This window comes from Citrus clementina, unplaced genomic scaffold (assembly GCF_000493195.1).
Source record: "Citrus clementina cultivar Clemenules unplaced genomic scaffold, Citrus_clementina_v1.0 scaffold_4, whole genome shotgun sequence".
NCBI classification, from domain to species: Eukaryota; Viridiplantae; Streptophyta; class Magnoliopsida; order Sapindales; family Rutaceae; genus Citrus; species Citrus x clementina.
In genome coordinates this window covers 14378956-14393947 of record NW_006262274.1, presented here as the reverse complement: position 1 = coordinate 14393947, position 14992 = coordinate 14378956, and the positions used below count along the sequence as shown (strand labels likewise).

Below are 14992 nucleotides of genomic sequence, written 5' to 3'. Positions count from 1 at the left end.
TTATTAACCTTTAAAAAAAAAGCCACCTTCATTTAAAAGAGTACTTGGAAACTAATAAATTTATTATCCAATCACTTTTAATCAATAATAAAATATTATCATAAAGATTCACAAACCTAAAATTTTTAAAATAAAACAACATGGATAGTTGTCAAGAAACACAAAGCTCAAAGCTTTTGAATTATTCAAAAAGAAAGAAAGAAAATTTAAACTAGCTTCCTTTTTATTATCATTTTCTTAATCTTTCTATATAATTGTATTACACCACATAAAAAATTTTAAATTGTTCTTTTAGATTTTAATGGCAATTTTATAGATAAACTAATAAGTTGTTTGTACGAATAAACTAACATGGTAGCTAATACTAGAAGGGAAAATGTGATAGTAAATTGGTAAAATACTAAAGTGTTACAGCCTAATATGCTTTTTATTTCTACACTTTTTTATTTCACAATTTCATGAAACATTGAAATATTAATAACTTATATTTTTAAAACATATTCAATTTATTTAGTCTTATATTAAATGCATATTATATAAAAAAAATCATTTATGTAAGATTAAATTGTTGTTTTTGTACCACGTTCATTTTTATGATCAAAGTAGGTCAATGAATGAAAATTAAAAATTTTAAAACAACATGACTTACAAATGTAAATAACATGGATTGCAATATTAATAACCAATTAAGCAAACCTCTAACTATTGAATCTATTGGCTAAATTAGAAAAGGATAAAGTTGCAGTACCTTGCAATTTTTTCAAGGTACCTAGATCCTTAATTTTAACTTACTTGTCATTTTTTTTTTTTTAAAAAAGTACCTTTAAATCAGATTGTTCAAAATTTTTTAATATAACATCCCAGTTGTCGCTGAGTTCTGTCCAAAGATGTGGCAATCTGCATGACGACGCTAAGTCCCCATTTAGCCACCCACTGAACAACACCAACAAAAGCAATCTACAAGGGCCATAATGAAGGTTATTGCAAGAGACCGACCAAATCAACAATAAGGAATATAGAATAAAGTAACTAACACAATGTATAGCTATTCACATAGGAATCGACCCCTAACTTTTCTATTCGCTGAATAAAAAAATATGCAAAATAACTCTAGGCTTTGTGTGCTCAAGGACTTCACTCTCTCTAGCAAAATGTGGATCCCTAAAACACACAATCAACCTCACTATATATACATGTTATAAATAACACCCCTATTTGCTAAGGCAAGGTGGCATGCTGCCCTTGCACCACCTCATTTCTTTTTCTCAAGAGTAGGTACCACTAAGCATGATTTTAAGAAGCACACCTCTAGTGCCCCAGGACGAGACAACCGCTGCCCATTAACGTAGAAACAAGGAAGTGAAGAGTAATGATGCTACCCACTTTCCTTGTCTCCACATTTCTAAGCATGAACTCCAAGGCCATGTTTTTCATTAGTTACACCAACAACTACCGACTCATACTTCTTTCTAGGAACCATTTACGGAGAATTTTCAGCTAACATGCTCCACATTCAAACACCACTGCCCCAACACAACTCGAGTGTAATTCGAACTCCTCTCATATTCGCATAGTCTCTAAGTGTTGAATGTTGCCCTTGCACACTTTTGCACCTGCTACTCTCTAGCGCATGCGCTGCCCATACATACCTTGGCACTATTGCCTTGTGCCATCTCGCATTTTGCCTAACTCGGCCGGTGTAAGCGCCCTACACTTGTGTGCTTGCGAGATATGGTGTGCGTGTCCCTATGTGTGTTATCTCACTCTCCTCTGCGTTCCAACAATGTGCACTTGCTGTCACGACCCTGCCTGTGTGTCAGACTTGCCTTGCTCACAAGCACGCTCATGTTACTATTACGGCTTGACACATGGTAACATGCCAAGATTTAGCATCGACCATCGTAGTCTACGGCAGTGACACTAGCCACCCACCACCCGTGATGGGCTTGTCTAGCAGTCTAGCACACTAGTCAAGGCTGTTATTACACTTGACAGGTTCTTAGGGCACGCAATAAGACCGTTTAGGTGCGAGCTTGATATTTTATTAGAGAAATTCTAGAATATCTCTGATGTACTACAATCAATTGATGCATGCATGACATGTGTAATTGAATTTAATATAACCACTACTTGTATGATGGGTTTTCAAAATAAATGCACACATGTTATAACATTATTTATTTGTTATATGGTTAACATGGTATCTCTGAAGTATTCTAGAATTTATCATTTTATTGAGCACCTCATGCTTGTTATTACTTGATATGCATTGGGCGTTCAAAGTACAAAAAGTTAAATTTATTAATTTTTCCCAAAATCTTGGCCATTTTCATAAAGTTTCCAATTTCATGGTTCCTTCCACTAAGGGCCCTTCTCAGTTATCACCTTTGAAAAAAGAAGAAGAGAAAAACAAACACATACTCATTTCCTCACTTCTTGCAAATCATCATCAAACTCTGAACTGAACCAATAATTTGCTTCTATTTGCAGCGACTATTTAAAAAAAAAAAAGATAAACTTCATTTGTGTCTTCAATAATTGAGCAGTCTTTCCACATATAGCTAATTTAACCTCTCCACTCACATAGGATTAGTGCCAATTGACTCAGATTCTCGCAAACAAATTTTCAAAGGGGCAAAGCAAGAAGAAGAAAAATTGGACGGTGCAAAGTTTTTTGTACCAACTAAAAGTAAGTACATATTTCTTTATCCATATTCGCCCTTTAGACTGCCTATTTAGTATAAACTGCTTTAACCACCCTTTCCGTATTAATTTATTATCTCATTCTCTTCTTTTGGCACAGGAACCCTCCACCTGTTACTTAATGTTTCGATTATAATGTCAATTCCATTGTCATTCTACTTTTAACTTTAATTTTGTTTCTTTTTCCCCAAATGGAATAACTAGGCCCGCTTAGTGGTTAAGAGTAGTGCAAATTTATGTAAAGCAAAGGAATAATAATATTCTTATTTAGAGATAAGCATTGCATTACCCAACGAGAAAGAATAATGCTAACGGGGACCATTTTGAAAATGCGACACATAACTGCTGATCTGTGCTCTCTGTCATTTTTTTTTTTCAATTCCTATAGTCTTCTTTTCAATAAAGTGAAAGAACCATTTGATTAGCCCCTGCAAGCTCTCTTACGTTTGCAAAGGTCAATATATATACCACACGGCATTATTGGAGAAAATTTAACCATAACAATGCAGCAGCAGCTGGTGCTGCTTATGGTTCCTTCTATCTGAACTTCCACGCTTTGTGTGTGACACAACACAGAAAATGTGGAAGAAGAAGAAGAAGAAGAAGTTTATAAAGACAGCGAGCTAGCGAAGATGATGATAAGAATGTCATACGCTGAATACAAGGTAATCTTCTTCCTCCCCGGAGGTAAGAGGATGAACAGGCAAGTCATATAGAGGCAAAGGGAAGGCAACGCCTTTCTTCCGGGTTTGTTATGTTTTTATGTTGTTTACCATTTTCGCACCATTATCTCTGTAATAGCAGATTCAGGTACCCTAAAGAATGTAATGCTACAACATCCTTAGCCATTTACATAAAATATACAGGAGTACTTGTCAAAAAATGGGGCTGCTTAATGTAATCGTATGCATCCATATGCTGCTTAATTTGCTTCTCTTATTTTCTCTGTGTTGGTGCCAATTTCTGTCCACACGGCAAAGAAATGAAACCATGATTGACATGTGACCCCCCTTGCTCTGTTGAAAGCTTTCTTGCGTTTGTGTTCGTATCCTTTTTGTAAGGCAATATCTGAGTTAACAAAAGAATAAACTGGGTTTAGTTTAATTGCTAACATAGTAAGTAACAAATATATACATACAATCGATGTGCTTCAGACCTTTGCGTGCACTCCATCGAAAGATTGTTCCAGTAATGGCATTAACGAATCAAAAAGGAGAATAAGAAATGATAACCACACACGCACAAGCACAGAGCTTGGGCGCACCTGTCAAAACAATACAACTGAATTGCCGATAGCACCAGTTAAGAGGAGCACTGATATTTGAACAGCAGGTCGACAGCAAGACAAAGGAAAGCGTGTTGATGTTCACACAGTTTATGCACAGTGTTGTCGTTCCCAATTTTCTATCGTCTTGATGTCATATAGTGTTCAAATATTATTTTTCAACAGTCCTGAGTCAAAAGAATGTTCAGTTAACTCCTCCATACATGATTCCATAACCAGAATATTAACACAACAATAACCCAAGACACGCACCGGCATGATTAATTCAGCGCATTCACCTAATAAAAGCATGCAATGTCTATATACGACTGCTGAATCAAATATATAAACCACTGGTTTCGAACCATTCTCAGACGATAATTCATTCCTCTGAACTGAACCTGCAAAGATCCAAGGACAGCAGACACATACAAACAATGATAACAAAACCCAAACGCAATGGCTTAGGCACCAACAGCAAAGAGATTTTCAGGTTAAATGAAAAACATTTTTTTATCAACGTACGGATTTCAACTCTAACAAACTCTAACAAATCAACGTACTGTAGGCCAAGTACAATCTTGCAATACTAGAATTAAAATAAAACAAATACATACAGCTTGCACATCAAATTATTAATATCATGAAATTATATCTTTACATTGATAAATGTGAGGGTGTACAACAAAATAAATCTGCAGTTGTTCACTCTCGAGATTAGTGTAAGCAAGAAAAAGCAGGGATGAAAATGGAACACTCACTATCATTTAGTGATCAGATATCACGATATCACATAATCATTCTTTGCTCAACATTTAATTTTAATAAGCCTGGGGAAAAATTCTTGACTACAAAAATCATGTATCCCATCCACATGGGAAACTATAATCTATCATATCACTAATTAACCAAATGATTACTTTTTTACTACTGTTATTATTATTTTTCGTCATCAACTCCACTCCGCCTCCAACTATGAAATCAGCTTAGTGCATTTTTGCATTACGGAGGCACTAACCATCAAATATTTAGAGACTTTTCATAGTTTCAGAAACCAATCAGCTTAGTGCATTTTGGCATAACCAAAGCACTTCCCTATCAAAGATCCAGAGTCTTTTTCATAGTTTCATAAACCATGTATGTAATACTTGCAGCAGGTACAACCTTGAGAAGGTTTGGAAAAATTCCTTTGTAGAAACCCCTATAACCTTCATTCTGAAGAGTCCTCCAAAATACATCAGACATTCCCTTATATGCAGCAGCAGATTTTGAACGTTGGGCTTGCATTCTGGAAAGAAAAACAGTGTTATGCATGAGAAGAAGCGCAGTAAATCTACAATATGACCAGATCAGGTGGACGAAAAATTCCAAGCATCTATAACAAAGAATTTTCACCATGGACAAATGAAAACTTATTTCATTTGTAACCTCATACCTGGTTCTAATAACCTGTAATGGATAAACACACGTTGCTCCGAGAGCTCCTGAAATTGTCCCACATCCAAGTTGCACAAGAGGACCAGGTTCTACAGAAAAGGTGAAGTTTTCAGAAAGAAATTCCCCAATAAGAGCATACATAAATATCTGAATATATAAACAAAAAATGAAACGAGAACAAAACGTTGAAAAACAGATAGACAGATGATTGTACCACTGTCAGTAAGAATGTACGTCCTTGACAGATCTTTTAAAGTTTCATACGCTGCAAGGTCAATGCCAGCATACGGGATAATCCCAAGAAGAGATGGCACAAGACCTTTATAGAATGCCCGAGGACCTTCATGAACCAATATATCCTTAGTAAGCGTACCTAAGTTTGGAGCCTTTCCACCTTCACAAGCATGAGTCTGTAACCGTGTTTTCACAAGATCCAATGGATAGATAGCAGTCTGTGCGACCGCACCTGCCATACCACCAGCCAAAAGTCTCCCAAAAGCACCTATATCATCCTTTTCTTCCCCTATATAATCTCCAATTGCATTCTTCAAAAGTTCATAAGCATGAAATTTTATGGCACTTTCAGGTGCAACCTTCAGAACATTTAACCCATTACCTCGGAAAAATCCCAAAAAACCTTCTTCCTTCCATATCTTTCTTATAGTTGGCACAAGACGAGCTTGTGCCGTCTGGACTTGCAATACAACCTTCAGGCGGTCAAGAGGAGCAGTTGCAGTACGAGAAGCAGCACCTGCTATTCCTCCAGCAATAAAGTATTTGCTTCTCTGAACATGTTTACTGATGCCTTCTGGAATAACAGCCTGTTCTCCAATATCTACGAGGCATACCCTCTCCCAATGATGATAAATATTTTCAATAGTTGCCTCATGAGGATAGAGTAGAAGGAAATCTCTCCATTCTTCAAAAGTTATGATTCCATTATTATCCTTATCAACATGCTCCACAAAACGAGCCAATTCCTCGTCACTAATCTCGATCCCTGAAAAACAGAAACTGCCAGGGCTTATAAGATTGAAAACCTAACAAAGTTCAAAAAAATATGCTAGGAAGGGCTTCCACTAATTCAATATGAAGAAATATTACCAAATAATGTACAACAGGCATGATCAAAGGACAAGGAAGAGGGATATGGAAACAGGAAGGGTTGATTTCATTTTATCCCCAATTACCATTAAGACGACAAAATTTTTTTCATCAACACGCCCCTATTTGCCCTCATCTTTTGAATGGTAAATGGGAGTAAGTTGAGGTTTACAAAGTTTATGGGTATTTGAGGATAACCTTTATAATTATTATTATGAATTTTTCTCGTGATTTAGTCATCCCTTGTCATCCTTTGTGTTTGTTCTTGTATTTGCAAATTTTAGTGCAATCTCAAAGTTTGATTTATACAGGGCTCTCGGAGTTGTGGTTCATTTTACATCACAGTAGTTGATTCCATACAGTATGTATGCCAAGGAGTTTAATAGCTTTGTCTTAAATGATTTCTTCACAGTAAGAGATGTGGAAGCAGCTACTAGCTAGTAATGTGGTGGATACCATAGTTTTATCTCTAGGCTGCAAATTCATAAACTGTTACAACATTTTTAAAAGTGCTCTAAACCGTTGAGCTCAATCCTCATAATGGATATAAATTTCTAACCAGTAATCCTATAACAATAAGAGAGAAATTAGGATTCATGCAGCAAAATGAGATAAGAAAGCAAAAAGGAAATGGGTACAGTTACACATCTCAGGACAAACAATTGGCAAGATAACAGACAAACAAACTGGATGAAGGAAACTTTCAAAGTGAAAAATCACAAGAATCTTCCCAACCTTAAATCTTCACAGAAAACAATGTGTTTCTTCCTCGCACTCAGGACAAACAATTGGCAAGATAACAGACAAACAAACTGGATGAAGGAAACTTTCAAAGTGAAAAATCACAACAAGCTTCCCAACCTTAAATCTTCACAGAAAACAATGTGTTTCTTCCTCGCAAGGAAGAAACCCTCACATTCCCTGACCAATTACAGCAGACATATCCATCTTATAAGCAGACACTACAGCCAAACCCCACCAACATCCTCCCTTCAACCTCCCCCACATACACCAACTAACACCAAAACACAACTTATTACGGAAATCTAAATCAAGGGCACTACAAAATTTCACACACCGTCATGCAAAACAAAAGGGACTTCCAACTGAACTAAAGCTATTTTTCCTGCAATTATGACCTAGCAAAAATGAGAGGAACTAGGCAACCACATTTAAAATCTTTACTAACTGATGTGACCTGAATAATCGAAATAAACTGGCTTTTGGATAATGCTATCTCTCTCTACTCATCCTCAAACATAAAGGAACAAATTTCAAACTTAAATCTCTCTCTATCACTATGAACAGTTGCAATTTCACCCGTTCGAAAAGAAAATCATCCTTGTCCAGTAACAGACAAATAAATAATTCACAATAGTCAATGACAAGCAATACAAGCTCAAAAGTAAACAATAAAGGAAAAACAAACAGTACATGTACAATTAAGCATAAAGAGCATGTTGTACCAGCCTTAACAAGCGCGTCCCAAAGCTCTTCGGGCAAAATGCATCCATTGTGCTCGACATCAATAGTTTGAAAAATCTTATAAAGCTCCATCTCTTTAATGTCCATGTATCGACGAAACTCCTGATAATCGACGCGTCCGTCTCTGTTTGCGTCGCAGACTTTGAACAAATCCTTCGCGTACTTGTACTGTGCCGGAATCTGCAGCGCCGACAACCCGCTCTCGATCTGCGCGTAATCCAAGTATCCGGAATTCGCCGCATCGAAGAAATTGAAGAGGCTCCGGATTCGGATGTCCCTCTCTTCCTTGCTCTCGCGTAACGCGAGCAGCACGTGGTCCATCGTGACCGGACCCGATTTCCTCACCGGGTTGCATGAAGCGGAGCGGGTCGACTCCATCTTTGGCAATCCGACGCGTTCCACCGCGTGTCCTGCCCCTGCTCCGGTCATCTGCCCCTAGATTTTAATCAAAATTACGAGATTCGATTGTTGCTCCACAAGCATCGATTCAATCTGGAACTTGTATGTATAATCTGATAAAGGAAATTGAAAAATCGTTTCCTTTTCCGATGATGAGTCAAACGAAAGAGTCAAAATTCTCAATTGAGACAGCTGATTGGTGAACTTATGAGGCGATTTCTAAAAGGAGCACAAAATAGTGAATTTTCAAAAATAATAATTTTTTATTTTATTTTTATGTTCGCGGAATGTACCATCGCGCTAACCAAGATTCGCCAGCTTTTGCACATTATTTATTTGATGCTAAACGGCTTAAACCGGTTTGCTTTTGACAAAATAGAAAAGGCCCTATGATTTTGGTGAAATTACCGAACAGGGAATTGGCACGTGCAGATCGTGGGGGTTTGATCGATTTTTTCGGCGAATGGGACTGGGGAGATAACGAGATAACGCGATCCCGATTCACACTACACAAAGCACCTACCGTCCTTTAAAAATAAATAAATAAATTCTTTCGGTGTTCGTTGACGCTTCTTTTTGGTTCAAAATATAAAAATAACTTATTATTAAATAGCACACTTGCAGATTAAAAACATGAAATAAATTTTTTTTTTAAAAAGTAACATATGTGGTTCCTCTAAGGCGAAGATACTCAAACTTGGCAGCTGCCACAGGAAATAGCGACCCAATAATGCTTTGAATTTTCTCAACTTAGGACAGGTCCCTTACAAATGTCAACTTAGTGTTGAACACAACCAGCTACAGGAGTCGTAGAGAAAATGAAAGAAATGGACATAAAAGTCCAACAAAGGATCACATAAATCACACAGTTCCAATTACTAACAACAGTAATGGCATTAATATTGGGCTAGACCATAACCCACATTGGTCCACAGCAGACTGTGAGTCGCCCGGGTTTATTCACACTCGTCTAGCAAAGGGAAACGAGAGTTTCAATAACATATGGTACAGAGCTAACATTATTTCTGTCTAATACACATGGCTAAGCCTCATAAGAACAAGTTCAGATCATAATTGGTTGGTATCCATCTTCGTACTTATTCCTACGCCTGTAACCCACAGCGGCAGCAATGACAGCAACTCCGGCTAAAACAAATGCTCCCCAAACAAAAGCAGAATGGTTTATATCACTGTCCATCTGCAAAAACCAGGCAGTTATCACTTATCAGATGCTTGGTGTTTCTTGTTAAAATCACGAAGAGGATTATAGTTCTATTATCGCCTAAGAATCATATTAAACAGTTTCTACTCCCGCAAATAATAATCTTCTCATCAACACTAATCAAACGACTGTCTATAATCCATTCTCTATACCATTTCGATAATCTAAGAGGCAAGACAATATTCCTACTCAATTCTAGAATAAGTTTTTTGTATCTGCCGTATTTTCGCATGTGCTCACAAGCATAATAACTTGTATTGCTGAACTCACTATCTAAAAATATGAAAAGGGAATCTTACCTTGTTGAAAACATCTAAGAATGAACTGGACTCGGGCACCCTGTCTGCAACCAAAATGTAGAAAAGCCCCATGACTCCTGTGTGTTCGCGGGAGCTACTATAGCTAGATTCCACAATCAGAGTTTCCCCATCTGTTATCCTGAGGGAGCCTGGTTTAGGATAACAGGTCGACATTCCTACAATATATCCAGCCTCGTTTCCAGCTTCCATCCCATTTCCATAAGCTGGAATTGAAGAGCACATAAGTTGTCCATCCTGATTTCACCAAAAACAAGCATATCAATGAAAGAAGACATTAGGGAATCAAATTCCTTCCACAATCATCACAGTGGGTTCTGAACAAATTACATAAAATGAGTAATGAAGAATTGTTCTTCAAAACAAAAAGGGAAAACATCCAACCAAGTTGAGGGACCATTACACTATATATGAAACATCAATATTATCGAAACTTTGAGGATGACAAACAAATCAAGCAGCTGGAAGCTCAAAAATAGTCTATTTGGAAATATGATAATGTCACACTCACGTGTCCTCAACATCTAATTAATGTTATAAACATTTACATAATCTTAAAACATTCTTTATGTGCAAAAAATAGTAACTTCTGTCATAGCTGACAATTCTTTTGCAGACTAAAGAAACATTAACTTTCAAAGCATAATCTAACAAGAAAATTAAAAAGATCAAGAACTAGTACACGTCTTCATACATCACCAGTTTACCACCAACCTGGCAGATAAGAATGATAAAATTACAATGGAAAGTAGAACATAGACAAAAGAAAAGGCATGCCACGTGAATGCAAATTAGATATTGAAATCACCTCTCTGTATAGAGCTGCACCAATGCCCCCTGAGTGCTGATGGGCAACGCCATAGATGATGTAACCACTGGTTGGCATCGTGACACTGGTCCTTTTGGTGTGGACACACCCATTATCAGCTACATCATTGGCTTTACAGGGATCAACAGAATATTCAGTCTGCAATCAGAGATATTCCGATGGGTCCACATTTGTGAAGAAATTAAGTCACTAAGAGTTGCAAGAAAATCACAAATCAAAACGTTTACACTATTGATTATCAAATTTAAGGGCTGAAGTAAGTGTTTGTGCTTATGTGCTCTTGAATGTCTATAAATTTGTGCACATTTAATACAAAATCCTCCACATTAAACAAAAAATATCTTCAACGCAAGTCATTTCATACACACATATTAAACAGTATGCCGTCAAAGAGGACTCTAAGCCCAAAGAAAGTTTTCCAGAAAATTACGATTAGCTTTATGCAGATTCCAACTTTGTGTTCGTTGCATCAATGAACCAATTCCATTTTTCCAGTAATGCACCAAAACAAGCATTAAATGATTATATAACAACCTAGTTCAATGAACCGTAAAAGATGAAGAAAGTAATGCCGAGGCTATTCCACTGAGCGTCCCAAATAAAATTCATTTCTGTTTCAGCTTGGAGAGTTTCGTAAAAAGAATTTCACTTACCTGGCAATGATGCTGTATGCTGAATCCAGTGGAATCACTAAACCGTGTTTCATTGTCAGTGACATCAAATATGTAGATTTTAACAGGCACAATGGAAGTGTCCCAATCAACCCACTTTACGGTATATCTCAAATAGAGGCTCCTCCTGGCACCTTCAAAACCATTTTTCACTCTACACTGAGTACCATCGTAACAACACGCAAAACCACCTCTGTAATTTGGCCTTAGCAGCTGGCCATACTCATCCACTGTAACATTGTACAAATCGCACTTGCATTCGGTGCATCCCAACCTATCTTCGACACCTCGTGTATCAATTGCATGGACATTAAGAAACCATCTCTCTTCATAGCCTGCAGGAATTGTAGCAGGATTGCCAATTTCTATACCATAAGGATCTGGAATATGCGTTGCTGTTCCTCGTGTCTCAGAGCCAAGGCCAAAAAACTGCCCGAGACAATTCCTCTGGCATATGCCATCATTTCTCGCTGAAATGTAATCTGATTCATGAAGAAGTCTGTTGCCATTATACTCTAGTACTTCTGCATCTTTACGTCCATAGTATTTTTCAACGAGCCAATGGTGGAGATAAGTCTCGTGAAGAGGAATGGGATTTCCTGCCTCATCAATTACTTCTGCATCAAAACTCTTTAGAGCAATATGACCTCTCGGAAAGTCAATCCCATAGTAAAATTTATTCTCAACGGATCCTGGCCCCAGCACAAACTTAGGTGACAAAAAGACTTTAGATTTGACATTATAACCTTGTGAGTATGGAAAGCTTAATCCCAACAGAAAAATGGCTACCAGAATCTTCCATCCTTGAGAAAAATTTCTCATATCCCTGTCAGCTTTCTTATATCAGTTAAGCCATAAATGAACTGGAAATCCAAGAACATAAATAACTAAACACAACGTATTTGAGACAAATTATAGAGGTTACTGAGATTGAACTGGTATTTCCGGCTTTGTGTCAGTTAAAACGTGCTCCAACCAAAATAAATTGGATAACAGCAAACAACTCTCGTATATCCGAAACCAGGTCAGTAATTGTAATTTTTAAATAATCCCAAAAAAGGTTTGTAAGCAAATAAAATCCAGCTATCTCACGTACAAGCTCAATCTATTTGGACACATGTTTGGAAAAGTTTGACAAGACTCTCAACTGTTCCTAGCAATCACCACCGTAATAACAGATGGGGTCTATGATATTTGACTGATTAACAAAGTAAAATGAATAACTAATCCGTTCACATGCAACTTGGGTCATCAAGCACTAGCAGAAAGATATATCACAAATACTAGAGTGCATCAAACTATTGAAAAGCGTCAGGTAAAAGCAAAACCTGCGAATGAGTGATCATTTAATTGTGTGCAAATACAGAAACTTGACATGAACGAAAAATGAAAACAAACGATAAAATTTGAGAACAAAGAACGTACGCAGATTGAATGGTCAACGGCCTTTTCAGACAGTGAAAGACTGAAAGTTTCAGCTCCTGCTAGTGTGCGTCGCCTTAGTTCTTTCTCATTACATTCACAAATGAATTAACTAATATAAATGGCCCGCTACGTGACTTGGAAAAATGTGGTAGTCACAGGATCATCCACGTGTCCGATTATCGTATGGTCTAAATGTTGAAAATTTGACTATTTTGCACCAAGTGATAGACTTCAGACAGAGAACTGAAGATTTAGAATGGCCTAAGCAGTGACGCAACGAGCATTTTTTTTTTTTTAATCCTTTTGTCGCATCAGTAGAGTATGTACTGTTGCTTCTAGAAAGGCTAAATGTTGAAGAAATTGAAAGTTGGAGCATCGACATAAATGTGATAGTCAAGAAAAGCAATAATGACAAAATAGCCATATCAGCTTGATCGTTCTTCCATTTATCCTATGTCGCTACTTAGAAAAGCGTTCTGGCTACGGCAAGAAAAATTGGATAATGGAATGATGATTCTTGATTGTTCTTTCATTTTATCTTATGCGAGTCGTGTTGTTTGGCAGCACGTTTAAATAAATCGGTTTGGAGTTGCGTGCTACGGATAGTCTCTGATTGATAGGAATAATAGTGATAAACTATAATAATAGACAACATTACAAATAAGGGACCAATCTACGTTACAGAATCTGTAACGTACACACCCAATGGGAAGCAACACACGTGTCCTGAGGAGAGAGAAAAATTGTGCAAATGCAGGCAATATGAGTTGGATCTGTAAGTTACAGAATCTGTAACTTAGCCAGCTCCAACAAATAAGTTCATTGTACGCTTGGAAATGATTTTCAAGTAAGTAATTTTATTTGTGTGACTAATTGAATTAGAAATTTGACAGAAATGAAAAATTAAGAAATAATGGTGCGTTTATTTTATAGAATGAGAATGAGGAATGTGAATGAGGTGAAATGTTTACTTGTAAAAAATAAATAAAAATGAAAATTTACTGGAATGTCATTGATATGTTTACTTGACAAAATAAATGGGAATAAGGAATAGAAATGAGAATCAATTTAACAAAATACTCATAGTATTAAATAATGTAATTTTTATCAACTAGATACATGTATAAATATTATTATAAAAATACTATTAATTAAAAAAATTAAATTAATAATAATAAATGTTAATAATGATAATATTAATAAAAATAAAAATTAATAATTAATAATAACTAAAATAATATAGTCAATAATAATAATGATATTTAAAATAATATATTTAATAAATTTTGATAATAATAATAATAATAATAATAATAATAATAATAATAAAAAATTGTTAATAATGATAATAATAATAAAATAATTAATAATAACTAAAATAATATAGTCAATAATAATAATATAATGACATTTAAAATAATAAATTTAATAAATTTTGATAATAATAATGATAATAATAATAACTAAAATAATAAAGTCAATAATAATAATAAAGACATTTAAAATAATAAATTAAATAAATTTTGATAATAACGATAATAATAATAATAAATGTTAATAATGATAATTTAATAAAAATAAAAATAACAATAATTAATAATAACTAAAATAATAAAGTCAATAATAATAATAATAATGACATTTAAAATAATAAATTTAATAAATTTTGATAATAATAATTGTTAATAATGATAATATTAATAAAATAAAAACTAAAATAATTAATAATAACTAAAATAATAAAATTAATAATAATAATAATGACATTTAAAATAATAAAATTAATAAATTTTGATGATGATGATGATGATGATAATAATAATAATAATAATTGTTAATAATGATAATATTAATAAAAATAATAATAACAATAATTAATAATAACTAAAATAATAAAGTTTAAAATTTAATAATAATAATAATATTTAAAATAATAAAAATTAATTGTGATTTGAATGAGGGTAATTTAAAAAAAATAAAAAAAAATTAAAGGGATATAAAAGTAAACTCATGTTTTATTTTTATTTCTTTATTTTCATTCACAACCCCCATGTGAATGAAATTCTCATTCTTTATATTCAAATTGTATGGGACCCACATATTTTATTTTCATTTTTAAATTACATTTTGATCAAG

General features: G+C 35.0%; 2 protein-coding genes across 4 annotated transcripts; both read right to left on the bottom strand.

Annotated features, from left to right (window-relative positions):
* Positions 1–3171: 3171 nt before the first annotated feature.
* Positions 3172–8731, bottom strand: LOC18043551 (calcium-binding mitochondrial carrier protein SCaMC-1). 3 transcript variants are annotated; one of them, XM_024185793.1, is made up of 6 exons: positions 7975–8729; positions 5619–6404; positions 5403–5493; positions 4241–5255; positions 3860–4155; positions 3175–3771 (listed from the first exon to the last, which is right to left on the bottom strand). In XM_024185793.1, the coding sequence occupies exons 1-4, from the start codon at positions 8420–8422 to the stop codon at positions 5066–5068; spliced, it is 1515 nt and encodes a 504-aa protein (XP_024041561.1). In that variant the 5' UTR covers positions 8423–8729; the 3' UTR covers positions 3175–3771; positions 3860–4155; positions 4241–5065. The 3 variants fall into 3 exon arrangements, with proteins under 3 accessions (XP_024041562.1, XP_006436988.1, XP_024041561.1); XM_024185794.1 differs by having other exon boundaries at positions 3172–3771; positions 3860–5255; positions 5778–6404; positions 7975–8731; XM_006436925.2 differs by having other exon boundaries at positions 3174–3771; positions 3860–5255.
* A 366-nt stretch (positions 8732–9097) lies between these two features.
* LOC18043550 lies at positions 9098–12962 on the bottom strand. Its single transcript, XM_006436923.2, has 5 exons — positions 12857–12962; positions 11414–12257; positions 10740–10898; positions 9914–10168; positions 9098–9590 (listed from the first exon to the last, which is right to left on the bottom strand). Exons 2-5 carry the CDS (start codon positions 12251–12253, stop codon positions 9456–9458), a joined length of 1389 nt encoding a protein of 462 aa, XP_006436986.1. The 5' UTR covers positions 12254–12257; positions 12857–12962; the 3' UTR covers positions 9098–9455.
* Positions 12963–14992: the final 2030 nt, after the last annotated feature.

Coding starts and splice junctions, on each gene's coding strand:
- LOC18043550 (XM_006436923.2), bottom strand. CDS start 12,253: ATGAGAAATTTTTCTCAAGGATGGAAGATTCTGGTAGCCATTTTTCTG. Junction 10,899..11,413: donor GCATACAGCATCATTGCCAG/GTAAGTGAAATT, acceptor CTCTGATTGCAG/ACTGAATATTCTGTTGATCC. Junction 10,169..10,739: donor GTGCAGCTCTATACAGAGAG/GTGATTTCAATA, acceptor TGGTGAAATCAG/GATGGACAACTTATGTGCTC.
- LOC18043551 (XM_006436925.2), bottom strand. CDS start 8,422: ATGACCGGAGCAGGGGCAGGACACGCGGTGGAACGCGTCGGATTGCCA. Junction 6,405..7,974: donor GGACGCGCTTGTTAAGGCTG/GTACAACATGCT, acceptor TCTGTTTTTCAG/GGATCGAGATTAGTGACGAG. Junction 5,256..5,402: donor TTACAGGTTATTAGAACCAG/GTATGAGGTTAC, acceptor TTTTCTTTCCAG/AATGCAAGCCCAACGTTCAA.